At 40.7% G+C, this 22,461-nt stretch overlaps 1 protein-coding gene and 1 long non-coding RNA gene across 3 annotated transcripts; both read right to left on the bottom strand.

Annotated features, from left to right (window-relative positions):
- Positions 1 to 2,444: 2,444 nt before the first annotated feature.
- Positions 2,445 to 4,276, bottom strand: LOC103462203 (uncharacterized). 2 transcript variants are annotated; one of them, XR_533295.3, is made up of 3 exons: positions 4,186 to 4,276; positions 2,878 to 3,188; positions 2,445 to 2,779 (listed from the first exon to the last, which is right to left on the bottom strand). It is a non-coding gene; the product is annotated as an uncharacterized LOC103462203 (long non-coding RNA). The 2 variants fall into 2 exon arrangements; XR_533296.3 differs by having other exon boundaries at positions 2,878 to 3,167; positions 4,186 to 4,270.
- Positions 4,277 to 13,979: 9,703 nt separating this feature from the next.
- On the bottom strand, positions 13,980 to 20,873 carry LOC103462202 (nuclear receptor subfamily 2 group F member 1-B-like). Its single transcript, XM_008404852.3, has 3 exons — positions 19,302 to 20,873; positions 16,804 to 17,328; positions 13,980 to 14,516 (listed from the first exon to the last, which is right to left on the bottom strand). Exons 1-3 carry the CDS (start codon positions 19,813 to 19,815, stop codon positions 14,242 to 14,244), a joined length of 1,314 nt encoding a protein of 437 aa, XP_008403074.2. The 5' UTR covers positions 19,816 to 20,873; the 3' UTR covers positions 13,980 to 14,241.
- Between the last annotated feature and the right edge of the window lie 1,588 nt (positions 20,874 to 22,461).

Below are 22,461 nucleotides of genomic sequence, written 5' to 3' on the forward strand. Positions count from 1 at the left end.
TTCCATTACAAATGTGCGCAAAACTTAGTCGATATTCTATTAAACTAACTGTTGATTATGTTACTCATGTGATCCCAGCCCAAAAAACGTTTAGCAAAGAATGTTTTTTTTTTTTTTTTGGGTGGGAGGGGGTTCAAAGAATGGCATGTTTACATTAAGCAAACTCATTTTCATAATTCCATCCATCCATCCATTTTCTTGCACCCTTGTCCCTTAGTGGGGACGGGAGGGTTGCTGGTGCCCATCTCCAGCTAATGTTCCGGGCGAGAGGCGGGATACACCCTGGACAGGTCGCCAGTCTGTCGCAGTTTTCCTAATTCCAATTTCTGCAAGTTTATGGTCAATGATGATGCTCACTAACCATATTATGTGCTATTTAAAGGGGCAGGATTACGTAAAATCGACTTATTTGAGCTTTACGTCATGTTATAATTTTATTATTCATTTATTAAATTTATCATTCAGCTGTGTAAAATGCCTGGTTGTGGACCTAGCACCACCTTCGAGACGTAGCTCCTCCTCAGAGCTGCAGTTTCCAAGCTTTCACCTCACAGAGCGTCCCTCTGTGACTCCCCAACTCAGCTCCTTCAGACTAGCCGGAAGGAATTAGCAAACACCTACGCATCTGGTCACATTTCTTTTGAGTCATATTTGATATATGCATCATTTTTATAACAACTGAAGGAACATAGTTACTCAGTTATGCTGCAAAATGGCACTATGTGCCACTTTAAAACGGGAGGCAAGAAAAAGTCTCATTTCCCTAAATACATGCAGCTGCCCTCCACTTCACAGTTAGAATTAGCGCTGCCTTTTAGTGGTCTAATCACTCAAAATCTCTGAGGATTTTGAGGTTGTAATATTAGGAAAATGGAAAAATGTCAACAGGTAGGACAAACCTTTCCACTTCAGGTGGGGAAAAAACTGAGCAGTGAAATCTGAGCCATTTAAAGCTGAATGCCAACACATCCGCTGTTAACAGAGCTGTTTCTTTTTGAGTCCTCTGACTGACAGAACAAAAGCTGAGTCAGCCGTGCAGCAGAGAGTTCCCACATGTTCCCCGTCTGACATCCCCGTATTATATACGCCGAGTAGATGAGAAAAAAAAAAGGGGCCAAAGAAATGCTCCTGACATAGTCAGGCGACTCTGGGAGAGGGGAACGGAGGGGAGGTTCCCAGCATGTCCGCATATGACAGTCCTTTGCTCCCGGCTGACTGACGCAGCGACATTGTGTGCCTGTCATCGACGCCCTTCATCTGCAGATGAAGCTGTCAGCGGGGCGATGACTTTCTTCTGACAGCCGCTCCGCCCTCTCTCTTCAGCGCGTCGCAAATAAATATGTTGGGCTTCAAAAGCTGCCAAGGCGGCCCGTCGGACGGCGGGTCAGGGGGCCAAACGCGGAGCGAAAGCATCCCCGTCCCCTCCTAACCTGCACTCAAAGAGCCCGGGTCACCTCTTTTTGGGGCTCTTATTCAGCGTGAGCCGGTTCAGAGGGCTCCGGGGCCCCCGGATCTCTCTCTATCTCTCTCTCACACACACATACACACACGCACACACACACGGCCTGCCGGGGGGAGTTCGCTTTCTCTCAGAGCATTCAGAGCCTTAAATATTCTCCATACAGAGATTCTCAGCAGCTCAAACTGTTTCAGAGTGACACAATTCGATGAAGATGAACTCAATTTCCCCTGCCGATCATTGAGTGTGAAAAGAAATATTCACCAGCAGACCTTTTCTTTCTGATGAAGTCAACGTGTCACCATGAGGTGACACGTGACACGTGAGGGGGGGTGTGCAGGTGGTAGAGGTATGATGGACTCGGTTTTATAGTTTAAACGGATCTGCATCGTGAGATCCCTTACAAAGTCTCTATTTTTGTATTTTTCTTCTCATCTTAAAAGGGCAGCGTTATGTAAAATCTTTTTTTTTAGCTTTACATCATGTTGTAATGTTATTCCCTCATCAAAAATATACCTGCCGTGTTGCTTCAATTCTTTCATGCATATTTGAGAAATCTTTTAATCTCCTGAGTGAGGGACTTTCTCACTCAGCTCCTTCAGACTAGCCAGCAGCAATTAGCAAACACCAGGTGGGACTGCACATCTGCTGAGCTCATTATACCAGCTGCTTCTCAGTGCAAACACTCACAGTAAAAACTGCTGGGTTAAAAATAACCCAATTCATAACCCAGCGCTGGGTCATATATGGACCGACTCAACACTGGGTTGTTTTAACTCAACTGGGTTGGGTTGAGGGTTTGACCCAGCACATTGGGTCATGGCAACTAACCAAACGTTGGGTTAAATTGACTCGTTTAAATTGACCCAAAATTGGGTTGAAACTCATAACCCAACATAAGGGTTATTGTACCACTATAGTTGGGTTAAAATTAAAAGAGATTTATTTTAAATTTCACTATATAAAAACAGGATTAAAAACAATCTGAATTTAAAGTTTTTTTTATTTCCACGTGATACATATATATAGCCAGCAGATTTCATTTACAAAAGTTACAAAACATAAGTAAGTTGTTTCAAAAGCATATAGTTAAATCACTTTAACTCATTTGGCTACAACTCCAGAAGTATCTGTTACTACACATTAGAAAACATTTCATGTAAAAAGTCTGTTTTAAAACAAACTACAAGTAAAACTTTCAGCCATTAAACAAGGAGCATTTTTAACGACACTTTAACATTTTTGCCAGTCTCCCTGCATGAGGACATATGGGTTCCATGTTGTCACATTTTGTAGATGCGTCACCAGGTTTGTCCCAACCTGATGGAGAGAGAAGACAGAAAAAACAGGCCATTAGTGATGCACTTATTTAAACAGTAAACAATTGGAGCATGATTCAGAGATGAAGGTTGACTTACAGGCTGGATATCAATGAAGCCTTCTGAACTTCCAGGTTGATGGGTCTGAAACTTCTCCCAAATGTGTAAGTGGGGCTGAGTACTGGCAGCAGCTCCAGGACTACATCTTCTTCTGTATCAAACATAAGCTAGTGTTAAAATGTTTCAGTAACTAGACAGCATGAAAACATTTTAGAGAACATTTCTTCTGAGCTTCAATTCCTTGAGGGAGCAGCCTCATGTACTTGGCCATACAGAAGGTCTTCGTTGAGAACGAAGAGTTTGGGTTTCGCTTAATTCTCCTGAAGATCCTGGATGTAAAATTACAAAATCTATCAGAAAAGACAAAATCACAAATCAAACTTTAAGAATGACTTAATTCAATCTTATAGCTGTCTCCACTGCAAATAACTTGTAATTAGCCAGCAATTTCAAATGTTCAGAGTAATTTTTATGTTCCTAAAAATAAACATAGCACTTAATAAAATAACACATATAATTTAATTTGGAAGTAAAACTTAACTTAAACACCAAGTTAGTGCTGAATAACTTTCTGCACTAACTTTAAATAAATGTATTTGTAATTAACAATAATAATAAAATTAGCAAACATTAACATTAAATAGTCTTATTTTTGCTTTTAACTCGTTGCGGAAAGCCAGCGGGAGTTTGAAAGCAATGTGCCGGGAGACGGTCGTTCTCTCTCGGCTTAACGAGCCGCACCCGATGACCCGGTCAACTGACAGAGCGGGCGAGACGAGCCAGCGGCTGCAGGGGAGCGGATAAGTCCGAAACCGTCCGAGCATGTTTGTAATTAAGCTATATGTTAATAAGCCGAGCACATAGTTATTATAAATGACACAACTAATTTATAATAACTTTGCAAAAGTTATTTTTATTTTCAAAAAGCATAATATACCCACTTTATTAATGGCTCTGCTGGCTCTCCTCCGCCATTACTGTTGGTGTTGTCGCCTAAGCCCGCTGAGGATGCGCGCGCATATTGCACCCGGACAAACCGTCAGCTATCATTCCTTTTAAAACTAAATCGATTTTTAAACATTTTAACATGTTAAGTTACGAACAAATATGATTGAGGTTATATTAAACAACTGAACTTAGTTTACTTGACAAATTGTGCCCTTCCCCTTCATCTTTTTTTTCCCCCCAACAGCCGTGTGGTAGCAACACCGAAGCTCTTTGTCAGAGCAAGCTACCGTAATAAACATTTTAAATAACCATAAAAATAAATATCAAACATGTTTGAAAAAAATTCTATTTATTTATAAAATTCTATTCACGTTGAAACTTTATGTTCTTTTTACTTACCATGTCTTATTTCAAAGTAGAGGAGAAGTCCGACATGCAACGTTCACAGTCTTGTTGAAAATGGAGGCTTGTGAAGAGGGGCGTGGCTTCTTCCAAGTTTCGTCTTTAACCCAACCGATTGGGTAAATCTACCCCCGACACCTGACCCAACAGAAGTGTTCAAGCTGTAAACCTCCAGGTAAATTTCTGACCCAACTCTTGCGTTATGAATTTTGACCCAATATTTGGTCAAACTAACCCAACCTATGACCCAACAGCTTCAACCCAGAAATTGGGTTATGAAAATAACCCAGCATTTTTTACTGTGCTCCTAAAAAAAAACAAAAAAAAAACGTTAAACGGTTAATACAAGAGCACCGTTGTCCTGACTTCCTGCAGGTCTGTCGGAAAGAGCAGGAGCTTCTTAAAGAGACAGAGGCCCATTAAACTGTGAAGTCAAATTCTTTTTAAGTCATGTTTGATATATGCAACAACTGGAGGTAACATAATACTGGCCATTTAATTTGTAAGCTCTTGAACCTCGTTGATGTGAAACTTTTCTATTCCAAATATAAAACCTCTTTGCTGAAAACTCGATGTTGAAATAAAGGGATCATTTTTCAGTGGCCTCCTCAATGAACACTTGACATTTCGGCACTAAGTAAGGCCTGATCTTTGAAATGGAAGAGGTTTACTTGCTTTTCAAATTAATACATTTTGAACATTGTTATGTCAATGCTTTGTAGAGCAACCTTTCACCATGAATGAAGCGGTCGGTCTTTTCATGGTTTGTCTCGACCAGACGGTCCCATTGAGACGTCAACTTTTTACTTGTTCTTGAGTTTAGATTTGGTCTCAACTGACTGCATCATTTCCTAGGTGGCTGGTGGCTAAATGTGTGACAAATGGCTACTATCTTGCCACTCTTTAATAAGGGGAGATTAAGGTAATGCATAACTAATTTCATCTCGTTTTCAGGCGATCTGCCTGTGATGGTGAAACCTTGACATCATGTTTTCTAAACTTTCCTAAATGTCTCAAGGTTTGGCCTTGACCTATCCTGGTTGTTAGGACAGGTCATGGCCGAACTCACCAAAAGTTTAATCCCATGTCGGCAGCAATATCAAGAACTCTGTCAATATTCCACTAATGTCGATGAAACACAAATTGCGGTGTTATTAAATAAGAAATCAAATTAAAATCACACGTGAACAAGTGATCACAATGATGATCCTCCAATCACTTCCTGTTTTCTTCATCTTCATGGTTTCCACCAGCAGCGACATCTGGTTGTTGATCATGTGACTTGTGTGATGGAAAGTGTTTCCTTTTTGGAATTTTGCGCAATTAACAAATTTCAATAAAGCCAGAAAAAAAACACCTCATCCTTGTGCCAGAAACTCCAAATAAATCACATTGAAGTTTGTGTTTATAATGTGGTAAAGTATCAGAAAGTTTGAGGAAGGGAAAACGTTCGCTTTAAAAAAGAGATGAAAGTTTAAAGTTGTGCGATTAAATAGCGTGGCTGTGACCCGACTTTGCTTCATCCCGGCCCTCTGGGTTGTTAGAAATGATAACACCTTACAAATTATACAGACCAATCAGATTTGTCTGTGAGAAAATTACAAACTCCCTCCCAAGCCAATTTATTCCTGTACAAGGCATTCACCTTCTTTTATTACAATGATATGCAAATCTGACCCTAGTTTTTACAACGGGATTAATTTCCTTTATTTATCAGCCATAATAGGTCCTGACTGTATAATAGGATGATAGCAGAAATGTCATTTTCCACATTATTATGTTTTATTATTATTTCTTGACTTCATTTTGTCAGATTATTACAAATTAATTTAAATTATGTGGGGGGGGGGTTCTGGACACATTCTTCAAAACCAAAGAGAAAACTTTGGTTTTGAGAGAAAACAGCTCATACCTTTGACCTTTAATTTGGAGTAACACAAAGACACATGAATGTAACTACATCTTCACTCAAAGTTTGAGTATGATTGGTTGCGCCTCTCTCATGCTCTTTCTTAATCTTTGAAAAGTTGCAAAAATAATATCCTAATACTCACTTTTCTATTTAATTTATGCTAAAGATAAAGAGAAAAACATTAATGTCAGATAAATTGGGTGACTTACTTATCCGATGTCATCCAATTTCCCAAATGAGCAAGATTACAAACTGCTAGTAGTCAGGAGACTGGGAGGTCAAAGGTCACAGCACACGGACAATAATTCCTGTGACCCATGAATGATCATGGACCGTACAGCGGCGCTGAAAAGGAAATCGGAGTTGGAGTGTTTGCAGTGGAGCTGGTCTGTAGGTACAGACGCAGAACGATAAGAATCTGCTAAACCTTTGATTGACTTTATGAAAGTTTTCTCTTTTGTGTCAAAGCTCTGAGAGAATCAAAGCGTATCTGACTGCCTTTTTTTTGTTTGTTTGAGATTCTAAGAGTAGACATTTTATTATATTATTATTATTATTGGTATATTTTATTTGCTGTTTTCTCCTATTCAGCTTTTGTGTGTTTTGTTATTATCAAAGGTTTTTATTGGTCCTTTCCTAAATTGCTGTTGCCTGCATAAAAGTCTCAAACGTCTCCAGACGTCTCCAGAATCACATTCAGCCAAAATGTCCCAACTTTCAAACCCGGAATAAAGGTGAGCGCCATTTTTTAAAAGCAAGGTGTTTCAATCTGGATCATCTCACACATGATGATCTGTTTGCCAACACTGTCAGGATGAAGACTCACCTCAGTGGAGACTCTCCCTCTGCCATGCCGCTCTCCACCGCTGCCTTTCTGCTCTGTTACACACGAGTGTGTGTCTCATCTAATGTGTTCATAGACTGCATGGCTCCACTGTGTGCTTTGTCTATTGTCTGCAGCACCATGACTCCACTAAGAGAGAGAGAGAGAGTGTGTGTGTGTGTGTGCGTGTGTGTGTGCGTGTGTGTGTGTGCGCGTGGGGGTGCGTGTGTGGGCGTGTGTGTGTTTTTATGGAGTTTAGTAGTCACATAAGTAAGAGAAACTGTAGTCACTTGATCTAACAGGAGCTCACCTGTACAGTGATTTGCAAAAATGTTTCATAATGCTGATTTTATTTATGCATACAGGTTGACATGTTATGTCACATTAGAGATAAAAACTTCTGCGTAATTTATCAGAACTTTATGTTCTGATAAGTTGAAATAAAACAAACGGTTTTCAAAATTTTAAATTTGTATGATAGTGAGATTATGCCACATTTATTCTGGGATTAGGATTATACATCTCTTGATATTCCCCCAAAAACTATATTTGCGTTTACTTTCATCTGTGTCACCATATTCAGTTATTTGTTTGTTTTTTTCCCCATCTCAGTATGATTTTACTTCGTCCCTCCAGTCCTGGTAAGGAAAGAGACGTTTGAAAACCCACGATTTGCATGTTAATGCTCCATTACAGTATGTAACTTTTACAAAAATATTTTCTCTGTATTTGTTAAAACTGTCACCATGTTGGGAGACATAATATGACACAGATAATCTATATATAAAAAAACCCCTCTGTTTTCCACCCCGTCCCCCTGAGTTGCTATTGCCGTCTGAAGAAATGCCTCAAAAACAACCGATCAGAGCCAGGAGGAGGGTCTTAGCGCTGTCTATCAACCTCGTGACCACGCTGCTAAAGCAGAAACAAGTTACAGTTGGAGGAGGCCATGCTAACCAACATAGGCTGTGTTGTAGTGAACCAGAAAGAGGAAGGATGTCAACACGAAAGTGATTGACAGTGCTAAGCCCCTCCTCCTGGCTCTGATTGGTTGTTTCTTACTGAGTGCATTTCAACTCTTGGCACTGGGAGAAGGCAGAGGAGCTCAATTTTACTTTTTTTTTTACAGATTATCTGTCTTATACTGTTAGAATATAGTGATAATTTCATACATATATTTTTTAACAATAGTTCCATACTGCAGCTTGAATAGCAGCAGGTCCTTCTTTAACCTCTGCACACCTGGAGTGTCTCGTCTGCCGTCGCATTGAAAATGTTAAATACCAGCAAAAATAAACATTACACCCGGGGCAGAAAAAAACTAAATGTACTGTGACCTTGGTTGGTCCTGCAGGCTTGTTTGGACAGTGTTGTAGCAACAGATCACTGACAGCGATGTCTTAGCAGGGGATTAGCATGACTTTCGCCCTGGTTTCTGTGTACAATAAAGCTTTAATCTGGGCCCTGGTTGGTGGGTTGAGCCGCCGGCGAGCAGCCAATGAGGAGCCGCGACGTCAGCGCTGAGTCCCCACCCGTGGGTGTTCTCCGCTGGGTTGGTTGGGTGGTGGTGGTGGTGATGGAGCAGGGGGGGCCACCGCCTCGGCCTGGCAGCAGGCTGCGGTGACAGACGCGCCCCTGGGATTCCACCTGTCAGCCACACACGCACTAATCGACAGGCCTCGTACGAGCTGAACTCTCTGTCACCTCTCTGTCAAATCTTCATCTTCTCATTCGTCTGACAGATTCCCTCTGCCCACCTCCTTCCACCCTCCTCCACCTCATCCCTGCCTCCGTCCCAAACGCCGCCTGTCGTCCCCCTCAGCCTGGATATGAAACACACCAGCAGCCGTCCTGCAGGCCTGCTGCAACCAAACCAAATGGAGAGGGGAAAAAAAAAGAAAAGAAAGAAAGACAGAGAAACTGTTTTCTCACTTCAGCAAGTATTCCAAAAGTCTTCCGCGCAACATCCTCATAAACCCCCACCTCCACCCTCCACTCCCTTTTCTCCTTGGCATTCAGATTTAATGTGACAGAGGTGGTCTTTAATGTTCTGTAGTAATTGGGTGGGAGAGGCAGAGACTGTTTGGGAGGCGGAGGAGGCGGAGGAAGGGTCATGGTCAGGTTTCTGGTGGAGGTTATTCTGCATCTGTCTCTTAGCAACGCCGGCTCGTTCTTTGTACAGTCCTTGAGTTGATTGCTGTGGGGTTTTTTTTCCTCTCTCTCCTCTGTCGTTGAAATGTTTTGCAAAGAAGGGGGCTCCTCTGCAGACAGGCGTCCTCCAATATTGCCTGCTTTTAAGTCCGTGTGAGCATCAGATGGGCTCAGTGAGGCGTGGCGCCGCAGCCTCGCCTCTCTGGGTGTAAATTAGCATTTTGTTTTTTGTTTTTCAATGTGAGAAAAAAAAAGAGGCAGATTTGGGATTTTTTTTTTTTGTCAGAGAAAATTTAAGATGGACTTGTAAATTATATTAAATAACTCCAGAGCTTGATGTGCCTCTGTCCGCCCCTGCCTGCTTTTTGGTTGGTGTCAGTTGAAAGGCCAGAATGGTCACGGAGGGGGGGTGTCACTGAAACTGTGTGGGGGAACCTCGTCAGCTTCCAGCCTCCAGAGGAGCCAGACAGAGTGGCACGGTGTCCGTCTGAGGAGGAGGACGGGATATATAGGGGCAATTTGGTGGAAAAGGGGGAATAAGAAATATGCAAAAGGACGTTTAACATGTCTGTTCCCGACACTGCAGAGTGAGTCAACGTGTAGAAGTGGACAAATTTAGGGTTTGGGTGACCTCTGGAGAAACCTTATGAATGTCATTTATTTCCCAAACTTACATTCGACATGATGTAAAGTCGCTGTTGGTTTCTTATTAACGTTTCCTGCCTCTCATGTTGAGAGTTCTGGGCCATCAGTCCAAACTGTGAACCTGACGCTTCCACTTCCTGTTCAAAGGGACAAAACAATCAGGAGTCCTTCCTGTTCACCTCCAGTCCTGCAGCAGATCAACATCCGACCAATAAACTGATGGCAGCCATGTTGCAATGCTGACTTCTGACTTATTAGTCCGGAAAGAGGACTTGTGATATTTGTTTGAATTCATATCTAACCAATAAGCACAAAATTGAGTCATCTGCATAACAGAAAACAAAAACAATCAACCTGCTTAATGATGCTTTTTAAAAGCCTTGTTTAAATAAAATAGAATAACTAAATGCAAAGGAATACAATCTGAGCATGCTCAGATGCGCCAGTAAAATAACATTAGGAGCTGCAGCTGCGATATGCAACCCTATTATTATTATTATTATTATTATTATTATTATTATTATTATTATCTTTGAAAATGTATGTTTATGATAATTTTTCATATTCAAAATGGCGCTTATAGTAAGTAGTAAAGCGTTACACCGTTTTGGAATAATAAAATAAAATAAAAATGAATAATAATAAAAAACAATTCGTTAAGTTTATTCAAAGCGAATTTAAATGTTTGCGGTTGCAAGCAAAAGTTATAATAAAGCCTGGCGTGTGAACTGAAATGACGTCGCTGTTCTATAAATAAGTCGGACGAAGAGGTTTATGCAGAGCTAATTTATGTATTTATTTCTATTATTTTGTTATTATTATTATTCCTGTTATTTTTTGTAATTGTTTTTATTTATTTATTTAATCAAAAAATAACGTAGGAAAATAACGTAAAGATTACAAGTATTGTAAGAAAAGAATAAAAGAAAAATACGTTGTGTTATGAATTGGTTAGTTTAAGATTTTAGGGGGTGGGGAGTCCATAAAACTGCTGGAATTATGTATTTCTCGCTTTTTGTGTTTTGATATACAACCCTGATGAATGTTGCTGGAAATAAAAATCATAAGTACTCAGAAACCCGCATGTAAACTTTTAGCTAAACAGTAGAAAGGATGTGTTTTCATCCGCCGTATACGAGTTTTCCTTTAGTTTACTCGTACAGTTAAAAAAAAAAAACGAGTTTGAGGGTTTATACAGAAGCGGAGAGTTCTTTGCTTATACGACTTAATTTAATTTCTTTTTATTTTTCTTCTTTTTTTTTTCATTTTATGCATTTATTTCCGAATTGTCTGCTCACTTGGGGCACAGTTAGCAAGGAGAATGACGCGTCGTTCTTTTAGTGGATTTTCACCATAAACCATCTATGGTTTTAGTCTTAAAATTTTTACATGAATATTTAATTACTTAAAAGCAGTCCAGATTTAAAGCAGCAGAACAATAATTGATTAATCGTCTGTAAGCGCCAGTAAAGCAGCGAAATTCAATCGGAGAAATAATAATAATAAGAAGTAGAACAGAAGAAGAAGAAGAAAACTTTGTAATATCCCACACTGAATAACGCACATTGAACCCACCGCCAGCCTGTGGCCTAAACTATTTAAAACCGAAGGGAAACAAGCGACGCAATTATGCGTGGATCTCAATTGATAAACGTCACAGTTTTTGTGGCGTAAAATTTAAATCCACATATTTATTCCTCGAAAGTAAAAATAAAGTGTTACAGTAGAAGTACATCTGTAACAGCAGCAGCAACAACAAAAAAAAGCGGCTCACTCGGGTTTCATCGACCTATCAGCATTATTTGTGGATGATGAGTTATTAAATGCGCATAAGAGCTGAAGGCTTTCTGTCATACATGATATGATATCTGACTGATCCAAAACCCTCCAGGTTCGGATTTCTGAACCCATTTCTCGGGGCGGAACTGCAACTTCATCTCCACAGACCTCAGTCTGAACCCGGTTTCTCCCAGCATCATCTCAACCAGCTCCGTTCACTCTCCGCTTTTTTTCTTCTTCTTCTTTTTCTTCTCTTCTTTTTCCTGTCGGTTTTTCGGACCTGTACGTGTGTGGGAAAAATGCTCCATTGTTTCATGTTGGCCTTTTGGCCCGGAGCGCCCAGGGGCCGTGGACTGCCCGGCTTCATCCTCCTCAGGGTAAACTGTAGTGACAGAGCACTCAGGGGCCCCTCATTAGCTCTCTGTCCACTAAGAAGGAAAGAAGCTGCCTTAATCCTCTCTGTCTTCTTCAATCTGCCACCGCAGACACGATCCTTGTTTCATTCTTCCTCCTCCAGAGTTTTTACCCTCGCTCCTTTATGAAGGGAAACAGCCTAAACGGAGGTGTTAACTTGTATGTTAAAAAATATTTATGAGAATTGTGGGGGGGAGGAGAGGGAAAAAAACAACATATCCAGTTGCTAAAACATGTAATTTCCTTGTTTGCTATGTGAATAGTTTCTGAAAACAAATGTATTTATTTGCTATAATCAGAATTAAAATGTTGCATTATTCCTTTAGAATGAAAATGAAAGTAGTTTGCATTAATGGTGTCAGTTGTAATTTCTCTCTCTCTCTCCTGCAGAGGATCTGCACATCATGGCACCAACATGCAGCTGTCACTGCCACTGGGATTAATTTGTTTGACTAAAACCCTCCAGCCAGGGGCCAGAACCCGACTCCAGAACACCACAGAATATTCTTCAATTCTAAACAATAATAATACAAAAAATAATCTAAATAATAATAAAAAAAATCATATTCTGACACCTACAGTCTCGGTTTGACGTTGCTTTCATGAAACATCAAGTGAAATAAATGATAAATTGAAATAAACAAAGTACACTTTATGTATAAATCTTGAGTTATAATTTAATAAGGTACCAATATGTTAACTTTCACAGTACATCAGAGTGGTTGTCAGAAAAAGAAAAAAAAACACAAAGGAACACACACACATACATACACATGCGCACGCACGCACGCACACACAGTCGTACGCTACTATCCAACAGGGGACATTCCATTGACTTCCATTCATTTCTACAGCCTAACCCTAACCCTTTTCCTAACCCTAACCATCACATACCTAACCCTTTTCCTAACCCTAACCAAAAGTCAATTCACACCTTAGTCCTAACTGCAACCCCTGACCCTAAAACAGGGTCATTTCCAAGAGGGGACCTACAAAATGTCCCCTCTTCAACGGTGAGTCCCCTGTTGGTCAGTGTAAAATGACACGCATGTCCCCTGTTGGATAGTTACACATGAACACGCCTACACACACACACACACACACACACACACACACACACACACACACATTCGTACCCTTTGAACGGAGCAGGTTGTGCAAGTGAGTGGCCTGGGTTCATATAAACACATGATTCCCATCAAGTCCATTTGTCTCTCAGCCGGGGAAGATGTTGCTCTTTAAAAATCTCTCAGACAACCAAAAAAAAAAAAAAAGTGGAAACACATTATTTGGTAATGTAATCATCAATAATCTCCTTGTGCCATTGTTTGTTTTTTTTTCTTTTTTGTGTGTGAGTGAAATAAAAGTGACGGGGAGTGGGGTCTGAGTGTAAACCCCTCTGAGTAGAAAAATACCCGGCAGCTTCCTGACAGTCAGCCTCACTCAGCCGCAACATCTCAGGAGCAAACTGAACATATCTGCTAAAACCCAAAAGAAATTAGCCGCTTTTAACATCGTCACAGAAGGCAAACAGTCATATCTGCACAATCGTGAAAAGAAGAATGAGGAAATTTGGCCAAGAAGTATCTACAATTCTTTTTTTTTTACAAGAGAATATTTTTGTAAATAAAAAAAGAAAGGAGTAATCTCTCTCTTTAAAAAAAAGAACAATTTCATAACCAGGACATGACAAAACAATTAACCACTAAGTCAGAGCTTTAGTGTGGAAGGTTCAAAACAAATGCTGTAAATATTTCCATTTTTCACTGAGTCCAAAGTGCTTTTTTCTGGAAGGTATGAAATCAACAAGAACAGAGACAAAAATCAAATAAAAAACTTAGAAATAAACAGATCAACACACACGAGAGGCTCCCTGCAGTTTCCTCATTGACCGTGGGCAAAAAACGACACACGCAACATTTAGAAAGCAAAAGGATCGGAAACATAATTTACAAGCACGATAAATATACACACAGGTCCAATAAATATCGTTTTGTTAAAGCGTCCATACACCGTCACAATTACAAAAAAAAGAAAAGAAATAACAGTCCAAAATAAGCAGTCAACTTGTGTCGTGTTTCGTTTTTTTTTATTCTGTCTGTGATTTGAAATCATTTCCTGTTCTTCATTTCGTTCAGGACCCTTTTTGTAAAATAAGGCAGACCGCTGATATTAATTAGTAGAATTACATGATGTTTTTTTTTTTTTAACCTTTAAATAATCTCATTCCTCTGGCAGAAAATTTTGGGTTACATGGGGAAAAAAAACAAAACAAAACAAAAAAAACCCCAAATCACTCGATTGGAGATGTAACATTGTAGCCTTCTGCCTACTGGATGGGCATGTACGGCCAGCTGAAGCTGCTGCCGGACAGCAGCATGTCCCTTATCAGCGTCTCGATGGGCGTCTTCCCCACCAGGCGCACGAAGAACAGCTGCTCAATGACCGAGGAGGAGACGGTGCGCAGCGAGGGCAGGCGGAGCAGCAGCTTCCCGAACCGGTTGGGCTGGTTGGGGTACTGACTCCTCACGTACTCCTCCAGCGCGCACTGGGACTTCTCCTGGAGGCTCTCCACATGGGCCATGTCCGACAGGCCGCAGGCGTCTGCGCCAAGAGGAAACAGGGAGAAAAAAAATTAGAAAATCAGGACAGGTGGTTTCATTTACAGAGATGCACTGATCCAATATCGATATCTGTGCTTTCTGCACCATTTAAAGGAGAATTTATTGTAGTTTATATTTTTCACATTTGACCAAAATAGTCAACCTATTGATTTTGTCAGTTTCAGTTTCTTTCATATTTATTTAACATTGGCTGTTATAGTCCTACTTGCACCGACGGGACAAATTGAAGTTGTTTTTACATGTTTGACCAATCTTGTGAAGCTATTGGTGTATTTAAATGAGCTGTACTGGTGCAGAGATATTAATGACATTTGTAATTCAGTACATTTATGTTGCATTTTAAGTCAATTCAGCACTGTTTTTCTGTATCGGATCGGTAGCGGCCAATGCTAAATTTCAGATATCGGCATCGGTATTGGGAGTGAAAAAAGTGGATCGGTGCGTCCCTGTTAAACAACAGCTAAAAGTGAAGAGAGAGTCTTTCCATTTTCACCTAATTCTACAGCTCAGAAAAGGGCAGATATAAGTAGAATCCGTCTTTTGTGTTGTAACGTTCATTAGAGAAGAGGAATGTAGCATTCACTAGCATGCCTAGGTACACAATGAGGCGAGGAATGCTAAAGATCTTTAGCTCTGCTAAAACATCCTACTACATCTCAGGGGATCAAAGCAGGTTAAAAAAATAAAATAACAGCCACTGAGACGGAAACAGCAATTCAGTCGTGGTCAGGTAACAACCTGACATGTAACAGCGAAAGGTTCAATCATCCGTGCTGTGGGTGGTGAAAAGGAGTTCATCTGTCTCCTCAGTCCAACGCTTCCTGCGATCAAAGATGACGACGGCGCTCGACTAAAACCTCCAAAATTGTCGCAGAGGAATCCAGCAGAGCCACGTCTGGCAGAGCGGTGCTGCTGCACTGGATCAAATGTTTTGCTACTGCAGCCTGCCGCCACTGCAGCGCTGCAGGCCGCGTGGCAGCAGGGGTTAAAGAAAGGCTACTGTGTCCCAGTTTAAAGACACGTGCTCAGATGTGCTCATGGGGACCGAAATAGACCTAGAGAGAGGAGCTTCTTTTATTTTTCACTCCGCTGCCGCTGCTCGTTCCTTTCGATCCAGCGGCTCAGCCGTTAAAGGGGGCTGGGAGTTTAGCTGAGCACAACCTGTTTGTGACTATCTTATTTTTTTCCTAATACTTCAAAGTATTTGTGGAATTAAAAACAATATTTAAAATGTAACGGTTAAGGATCACACAAAGTAAAATGTAATTACTGGAGCCGGCTCCTGGAAAACAGTTCATCACCACTTGATTTGAGGATGCAGGATTACGATGTTGACTGTCGGACGACACAACCTCCTTTAGGGGTTTATGAAGATATATTTTGATCGCTATGAGTTTAAATCTCATTTGGATGCTATGGAGATTCAAAGCAGCTTTTCAGAACTCTTTCATTTCCTTTCGAGTCTTGGATAAACAAATATTTAGTACACAAGATGCTAAAGGAGTAGAAGTAAACAACACTGTAAATAACATCAGTAAAGCAAAAAAAAAAAAAAACTATTAACACCCATGTGAGATTTAGACTTAAAATGATCCTCATTCACACTAAGTTCCTGCCAGGTTGTTCTGTAAGAATGTGGGTTTTATTATTGTGTCTCTTTTATTTTATCTTGAATGTATGTTTTTAACATTAAACTATGTTAAAGAATAATTTCTGTCACATTTTGGACAGACAGTAAAGTTTAATTTAAACAAATATCTCTTGAAGGAATATCAATTTTTAGTAGTTTATATATATTTACTTTGATTAAATAAAAAAACACTGCATGTTAAAAAATATTAATACCGTTCTAAATAATTAACATTAAAAAACTAAACTCTTTTTAACTGCTGACTGTCTTTCTGCATGTTTTGACTTTGTCTTTGAGGTTGGAATGCCTCTTTGCCATTACCCTAATCTTTAGCCCTTCTCTTCAAATGGGACTCCAGCACGTTCCTGTCACAATAAAAACCTTAACAGAATTACAAATAATTACTTTAAAACTAAATTTGCCAAGTTTTACGTCTTGTAAAGATCGAAGTTGCTAATCATGATTAAAGTTTTTTTTCATGCTTGTTACTTGTAGCAATGTGCTGATTGTTGTTTATTTTATTCACAGTAATTGTGGTTGAGTATAATAACTAATTTTCCTCGTTGTTCAAATGTCCAGTTTTCCATAAAATCTTTACTTCAGTGTGTACTGGAGTAAATATTCCGAACATATTTACCTGTGGTGAACAGCACGACGGCCTTGATGCAGCTGTACTCCGCTGAATCCACCTGCAGCACCTTCAGCTTCTCCACCTGCTCCTGGAAGACCCGGATGTGATCCATGAAGGCTACCACCCGGTCGGCGGACATCGGGGACGCGTGGAGGCCCGCGGCGGCCAGCAGCGGGGCGACGTGGACGGGCATGGAGCACTGGGCGGCGTTCAGCACGAACAGCTCGCTCCAGGTGAGGCGGAGGAGGGCCACCTGGTCCGGCACCTGCAGGTCCGGGAAGAACGGGATGTTCCGGGCCCACTCTACGGCGCTGAAGAGCATCCGCGCCGCCAACTCGCAGATGTTCTCAATCCCCATGATGTTGTTGTTCTGCAGGCACTGGGAGCCGAACCTGGAGGTCGGGTAGGGCTCGGCCCGCAGCAGCAGGGAGATGTACCCGGACAAGTAGGAGTGGCATTGCAGAGGGTCCCCGTTAGTCAGCGCGAACTGGCCGTGGTAGGACTGCGTAGGTATCCTGCCCCTTTGCACGGCTGCAACAATAAGCAGCAGAGATGTCACGTCAAACTAAAACAGACTACCAATGCAGCCCAGCTGACATTTAAAGAACAGCCCGCACTTGGGGATCTTTCATAGCAACAGATGCCAATGAAAAGCAACGGGACATACACGGTCTCTTCTGTCCACTCCGGTTATTTCTACAGTCGGCAGTGGGAAGCTAAATTGCAACTAATAATAGTTTTAGACAGCTCCTGGTCAGAAAAGTCACATTCAGGATTGCGACATGGAAAAAAATCCAGTTATTTGTAGGCCGCGACCTGCACGTAATAGCGGGGGTTTCTGTTGGCCTTAGCGGTTATTTCAGTTTGTCTTTAACAATTAAAACTGAGTTATAAACTAGCTTCTATTCACCTGGAAATGTTTGTCTTCGGTCTTAAATGGAGAAAACCACTTTTTGGGGTATATCTGTTTGGAATGTGATCCAAATTTAAAAAAAGAGGAATTTGAATTTATAATGTAAAAATAATCAAAATAAGAAAGCCTATAACTAGCAGCACTATGCTACAGTAGGCCACCTCTGAGCCTGTATGACCTGCATACATTATAAATGTTGACACGGATTTTACATAAACCCACAAAATGCAGTTGTTTTATTTTTTTAAGCCTCGCTCTTTAAAGCTGAAATCTCAACAAAACTAATAAAAAACGTCAAAATTACAACAAAATAAATATCACAGTGTCGCTGTCGAAAATGAACTTCTTACAATGTCATGGTTCTCTTGTTGTTTCACCCAGCTGACCGTGAAGGCAACAGGGATAGCTTACGTTAAACATGCAACAGGATGCTAGCTGGGACATTATTTCACACCCCGTCTGTTTACACTGAAATGCACAGTAGCCCACTATCTGTGAGATAAAGACGGATAAAACATTCTAGGAACACAGGGAACGGAATAAAATGGCTTTTATCCACGTTATCAGAGCCCCGCTATTTGCTTTTCACAAATGTGTTCCATTAAAGAAATTCAGCTTTCTAAAAATATTGGACAGTAGCACCCTAAGCCAGTTATATGTCAGTGCTAGTATTTTTTTTTTTTGCAAGACAAAAATATATAAAACGTTACTGGTGAAATAAAGACTGAATATATATTTTAAAAATACATTTGAGACAAAATTAGGCTACAACAAATGCTCCATTAAGGCTATTTACTTTTGAAAAGAATATAAGCTAATGGTAATATTTTTAGCCAGCTAAAGACTTATAAGATATTTTAGAAATGATCAAATAGGTTTTCTCTACAACAGGACAAATTATCATACAATATTTTTTATCAGAAAATTCAAATTAAAAAATTTAAAAAAAAACAAGCAAACAAAAAATTAGCCAATACTAGCTCATATTTGCCAATACTAGTAATTCTAGAGGAAAAAATATGCATGATTTATGCATGGCTGGAATTATATTTTAGACACACAATGGGATGAATACATTCACATAACATCACAACCCACACTAGTTCAAACAAATGCTAGGCTACACAAATGTTGGGTCAATAATATTCAAGTTTGAAAGTAATACCAGCAGCTAATATTGGTATATTAGAAAAATGTACTGGCTTTGAGATAAAGGATATATTTAATAATACCAAATATTTATATAAAAATAAGTTTAGGTTAATAGCCTCTATTAGCTAACTGCCTACTAGCTAGTATTAATATTTTTTTCAGTGACAAAAATAGAAAATATTCTCCTCACATAAACGCTGTTTTAGAAAGGCAATGAGGAGCATAAGTAGGTTTTCTCCACTATTACTGCCCAGAGCAAATATTTTTGATGTTAACAAATGTTATTCTAAACACATATTGCGTTATGCAAGTGTGCGTTTATAAGACGCGTGCGTTACGGTAAGTAGACGGATGAATAAAAGCAGGGTGGATAATGGGAAATTGAGTTTCCGCCTGTATTCTGCCGGGCTTCAAACAAAAGGAGGGCGGCAGGCCGTACCTTCCCTCCTCATGCCGACTTTGAGGCATTTCTTGAGGCGGCAATACTGGCACTGGTTGCGGTGGTGCTGGTCCACGGGACAGTTCCTGTTGGCCCTGCAGGTGTACGTCAGGTTCCTCCTGACGCTGCGTTTGAAGAAGCTCTTACATCCCTCGCACGTGAACTGTCCGTAGTGCTTCCCGCTGGATTTGTCCCCGCAGACGATGCACTCGATCTGCTGGCTCTGCTGTTTGTCCATGGAAGAGGAGGAAGAAGAGGAGGAAGAAGAGGAGGTGCTGTTGTTGTTCGTGGAGGAGGTGGTAGTGGAAGTGGACGCGGCGGAAGCGCCGGATAGATTGGGCGGCGGTGCTCCCTGAGCCGCTCCTGCCTGGGGTATTTCCAGAGAGGCCGCTGAGTTCATGTGTCCCGTCAGTTCACCGGGAAGAGACAGAGGTGCCACTTGGGACACCGGGGAGGAGAGAGTCCCCTGGGAGTCCCCGACGCCCTCCGTGGTTCTCCACGCTACCATAGCCATACCGACAGTCTTCAAAACTTTGCACAAGCAACTTTAATTTTTTTTTTTTTTTACCGAAATTTTTAACACACGCGATTTTAATCTCTTAAAGAAACTCCGACATTTTTTTTTTTTTAACAAAAATTATAGTCACATTAGATGCTTTGAAACTGCCTTCATTGGATCACCGAGGTGCAACACTACTAATAATGTGAGACTAAAATAAACAGTCGTTGAAAATCCAAGAAGACCGCTTCACTCAGAGCGGTCTGATGCGCTCCAACATCCAGGAGGTAAAAAAAAAAATCAACATAACTGAAATCCACAGGAAAGCGCGGCGTTATTCCACAAACGGATCCCCTCCAGTCCGTGTGTCCAGCTATGATGAGCAGAATGCCTTGCGAGTGGATCTTTCAGCAGAGATGGAGTCACCGGACCAGGCTCTCCAGACGCTCCCTGCTCTCCCGATCATCCAGAAGTTACATTAAAAAGACAACGAAGGAGGAGGAGAGAGAGAGAAAGGAGAGAGAGAGAAAGGAGGAGGGGGTGAGCATGAGGGGGATGAATCGGTTCTTGATGGATGGTGATTTTGATGATGCTTTGCAGAGTGTAGGAAAGAGAGGCATCCGTACGTCACCGCGGCTTGGTTACGTAGACTCAGGGAGGGGCGGAGTCATCGCGAGGAATGGCCGGCCTGGCAGCAGCTGTGCGGGGGCTTGGGATTTGCATAATACGGGGGCGTCCATATACCTTCGTCCGTCCTCCGTTCTTTCACTGTTGCGGGTGTGTTAGTGTGTGCACTTGTTCTGGCTTTTTTTTAGCTGCAACACATGCTGTCAAAGCGCATCTCCTTTCTGCAGCAGATGTAATTTTTTTTATTTTTTTTTAAAGGAAAGCCCATTATTTCCTAAATGAACGCAAACACTTCTGGCTATGGAGAGACTGGGCAGTCAGAAGCCCCTAACTGCAGCTGTCGGATGCCACCTAGTGTCATGAGATAATTGCACAGACATTAATTCACGGAAAGAGCCGAATGAACTGCTTTCATTGAAGTGAAACACAGTTCAGAGCAAGTTGAAAATAGATGTAATCCTCGTTGATTGTCGCAACCATTTTTAATCTTTTTAGTCATGGAGATGGTCACCTCGGTGTAAAAAGCCCTAAAAAAAAAAATCTGATTTTGCTGCAGTAATCTTATGTAATTTTAAAGAATTAGGAATTTAATTGGCTGTTTTTAATCAGTGTGGAGAAAAAAACTTGAGTAAAGAAATGTTTTAATTGTTTTTAACACCACCACTTGGGGCACATGACTCAATAGACATATAAAAAGAGACATGCATATTTTTTTTCTCACTGTCCAAAGTAAAATCTGACCAAGCACCTGTTATTTTAGGTCGGTCATAATTACCAAAATTATTTGTATTTGCGAAATGTTAGAAAACATGGCGAGAACATTTTTTTACAGATTCTTTTTTGTAACTTTTCTGAATTCCGACATTTGGTCAGTATCAGGAATAATTGTGTTTCAAACTTTATAACTTCAGTATGAAGTATGGTATGATTTAACTTCAGACTGAGGGTGAAAAAAATGTGTTTGAATCTTTTTATTTGCTGTATGTAAACTTCTGGTTTCAACTGTAACAGTCATGTTTTTGAACTATGGGGGAAAGCCAGAGTGAACACACACATGCACAGGGAAAGCAAGCAACCTCCATTCAGAAAGTCCCCCAGGGGTGGGATTCGAACCCAAGACCTTCTTGCTGGCAAGGCGACAGTGCTCCCAACTGGCTAAGGTTAACAAAAATAAAATAAGGTCACCTGAAGTATTTTTCATTGTTTATACTTTACTGGTACTCTAGGAACATCTAAATAGAAATCCACAACCATTTGTTTTCCAGGGTTCAAATGTGATGTGACACTAAAGTCCATTTCTGTCATCCACTGCCCACTAGGCTGGAAGAGGGGTCATGTTTATCTAATCATCACACAACCTGAGCGGAAGGTAAAAAAACTAAACTTCAGAGTTCACTCTTAGAGAGATGCAGAAAAGCGCTGCAGTTCACCAAGCTGCCACCACGTCTCCATAACAACCAGCAGACACCTTTTATGCTAACCAGTTGGTGAACTCTACTGGGGCTTTAACTGGAACCGTATCTGTTGGTGAGAGTAGATTGGGCTTGGTAGTAACAAACACGCTAAAACGTGGGAAATCATCCCGTGCACATGTTAAGTTTGGTGGAGGATCTGCGACGCTTTGGTCTTGGGAAACTTGTTACGGTCCATGGGATCATTAACTTTTTGAGATACGTTTCAATAACCATTCTGGAGGGTTCTACCAGTATTATGTTACTTCTAGAAAAGATATAATTATTTAAACTTTTCACACATTTGTATGAGATGTGCCAACAGTTTTAGGTTTGTATATAGTCAACAACGTGTCTTCTAATTGTTTGCGGATCAATCTGAAATTTTCTACAATCTGTGATACTTTCCACATCAGTACTACATCTCAAAGATCTTGAGCCAGATGTATGATTCACGTGATTTTCTCTTCTGGTCATTCAGTATGTTCACTCTTGTGTAGGGATCACATAGTTGTACTGTAAGAAAAGGCCTCAGAGAAGAAATCCCATCATTCAAAGAAGCCGTATTGTTGTCTGGTTGTTA

The sequence above is a fragment of the Poecilia reticulata genome, chromosome 3 (genome assembly GCF_904066995.2).
Source record: "Poecilia reticulata chromosome 3, P_reticulata-male-v2, whole genome shotgun sequence".
NCBI lineage: Eukaryota > Metazoa > Chordata > Actinopteri > Cyprinodontiformes > Poeciliidae > Poecilia > Poecilia reticulata.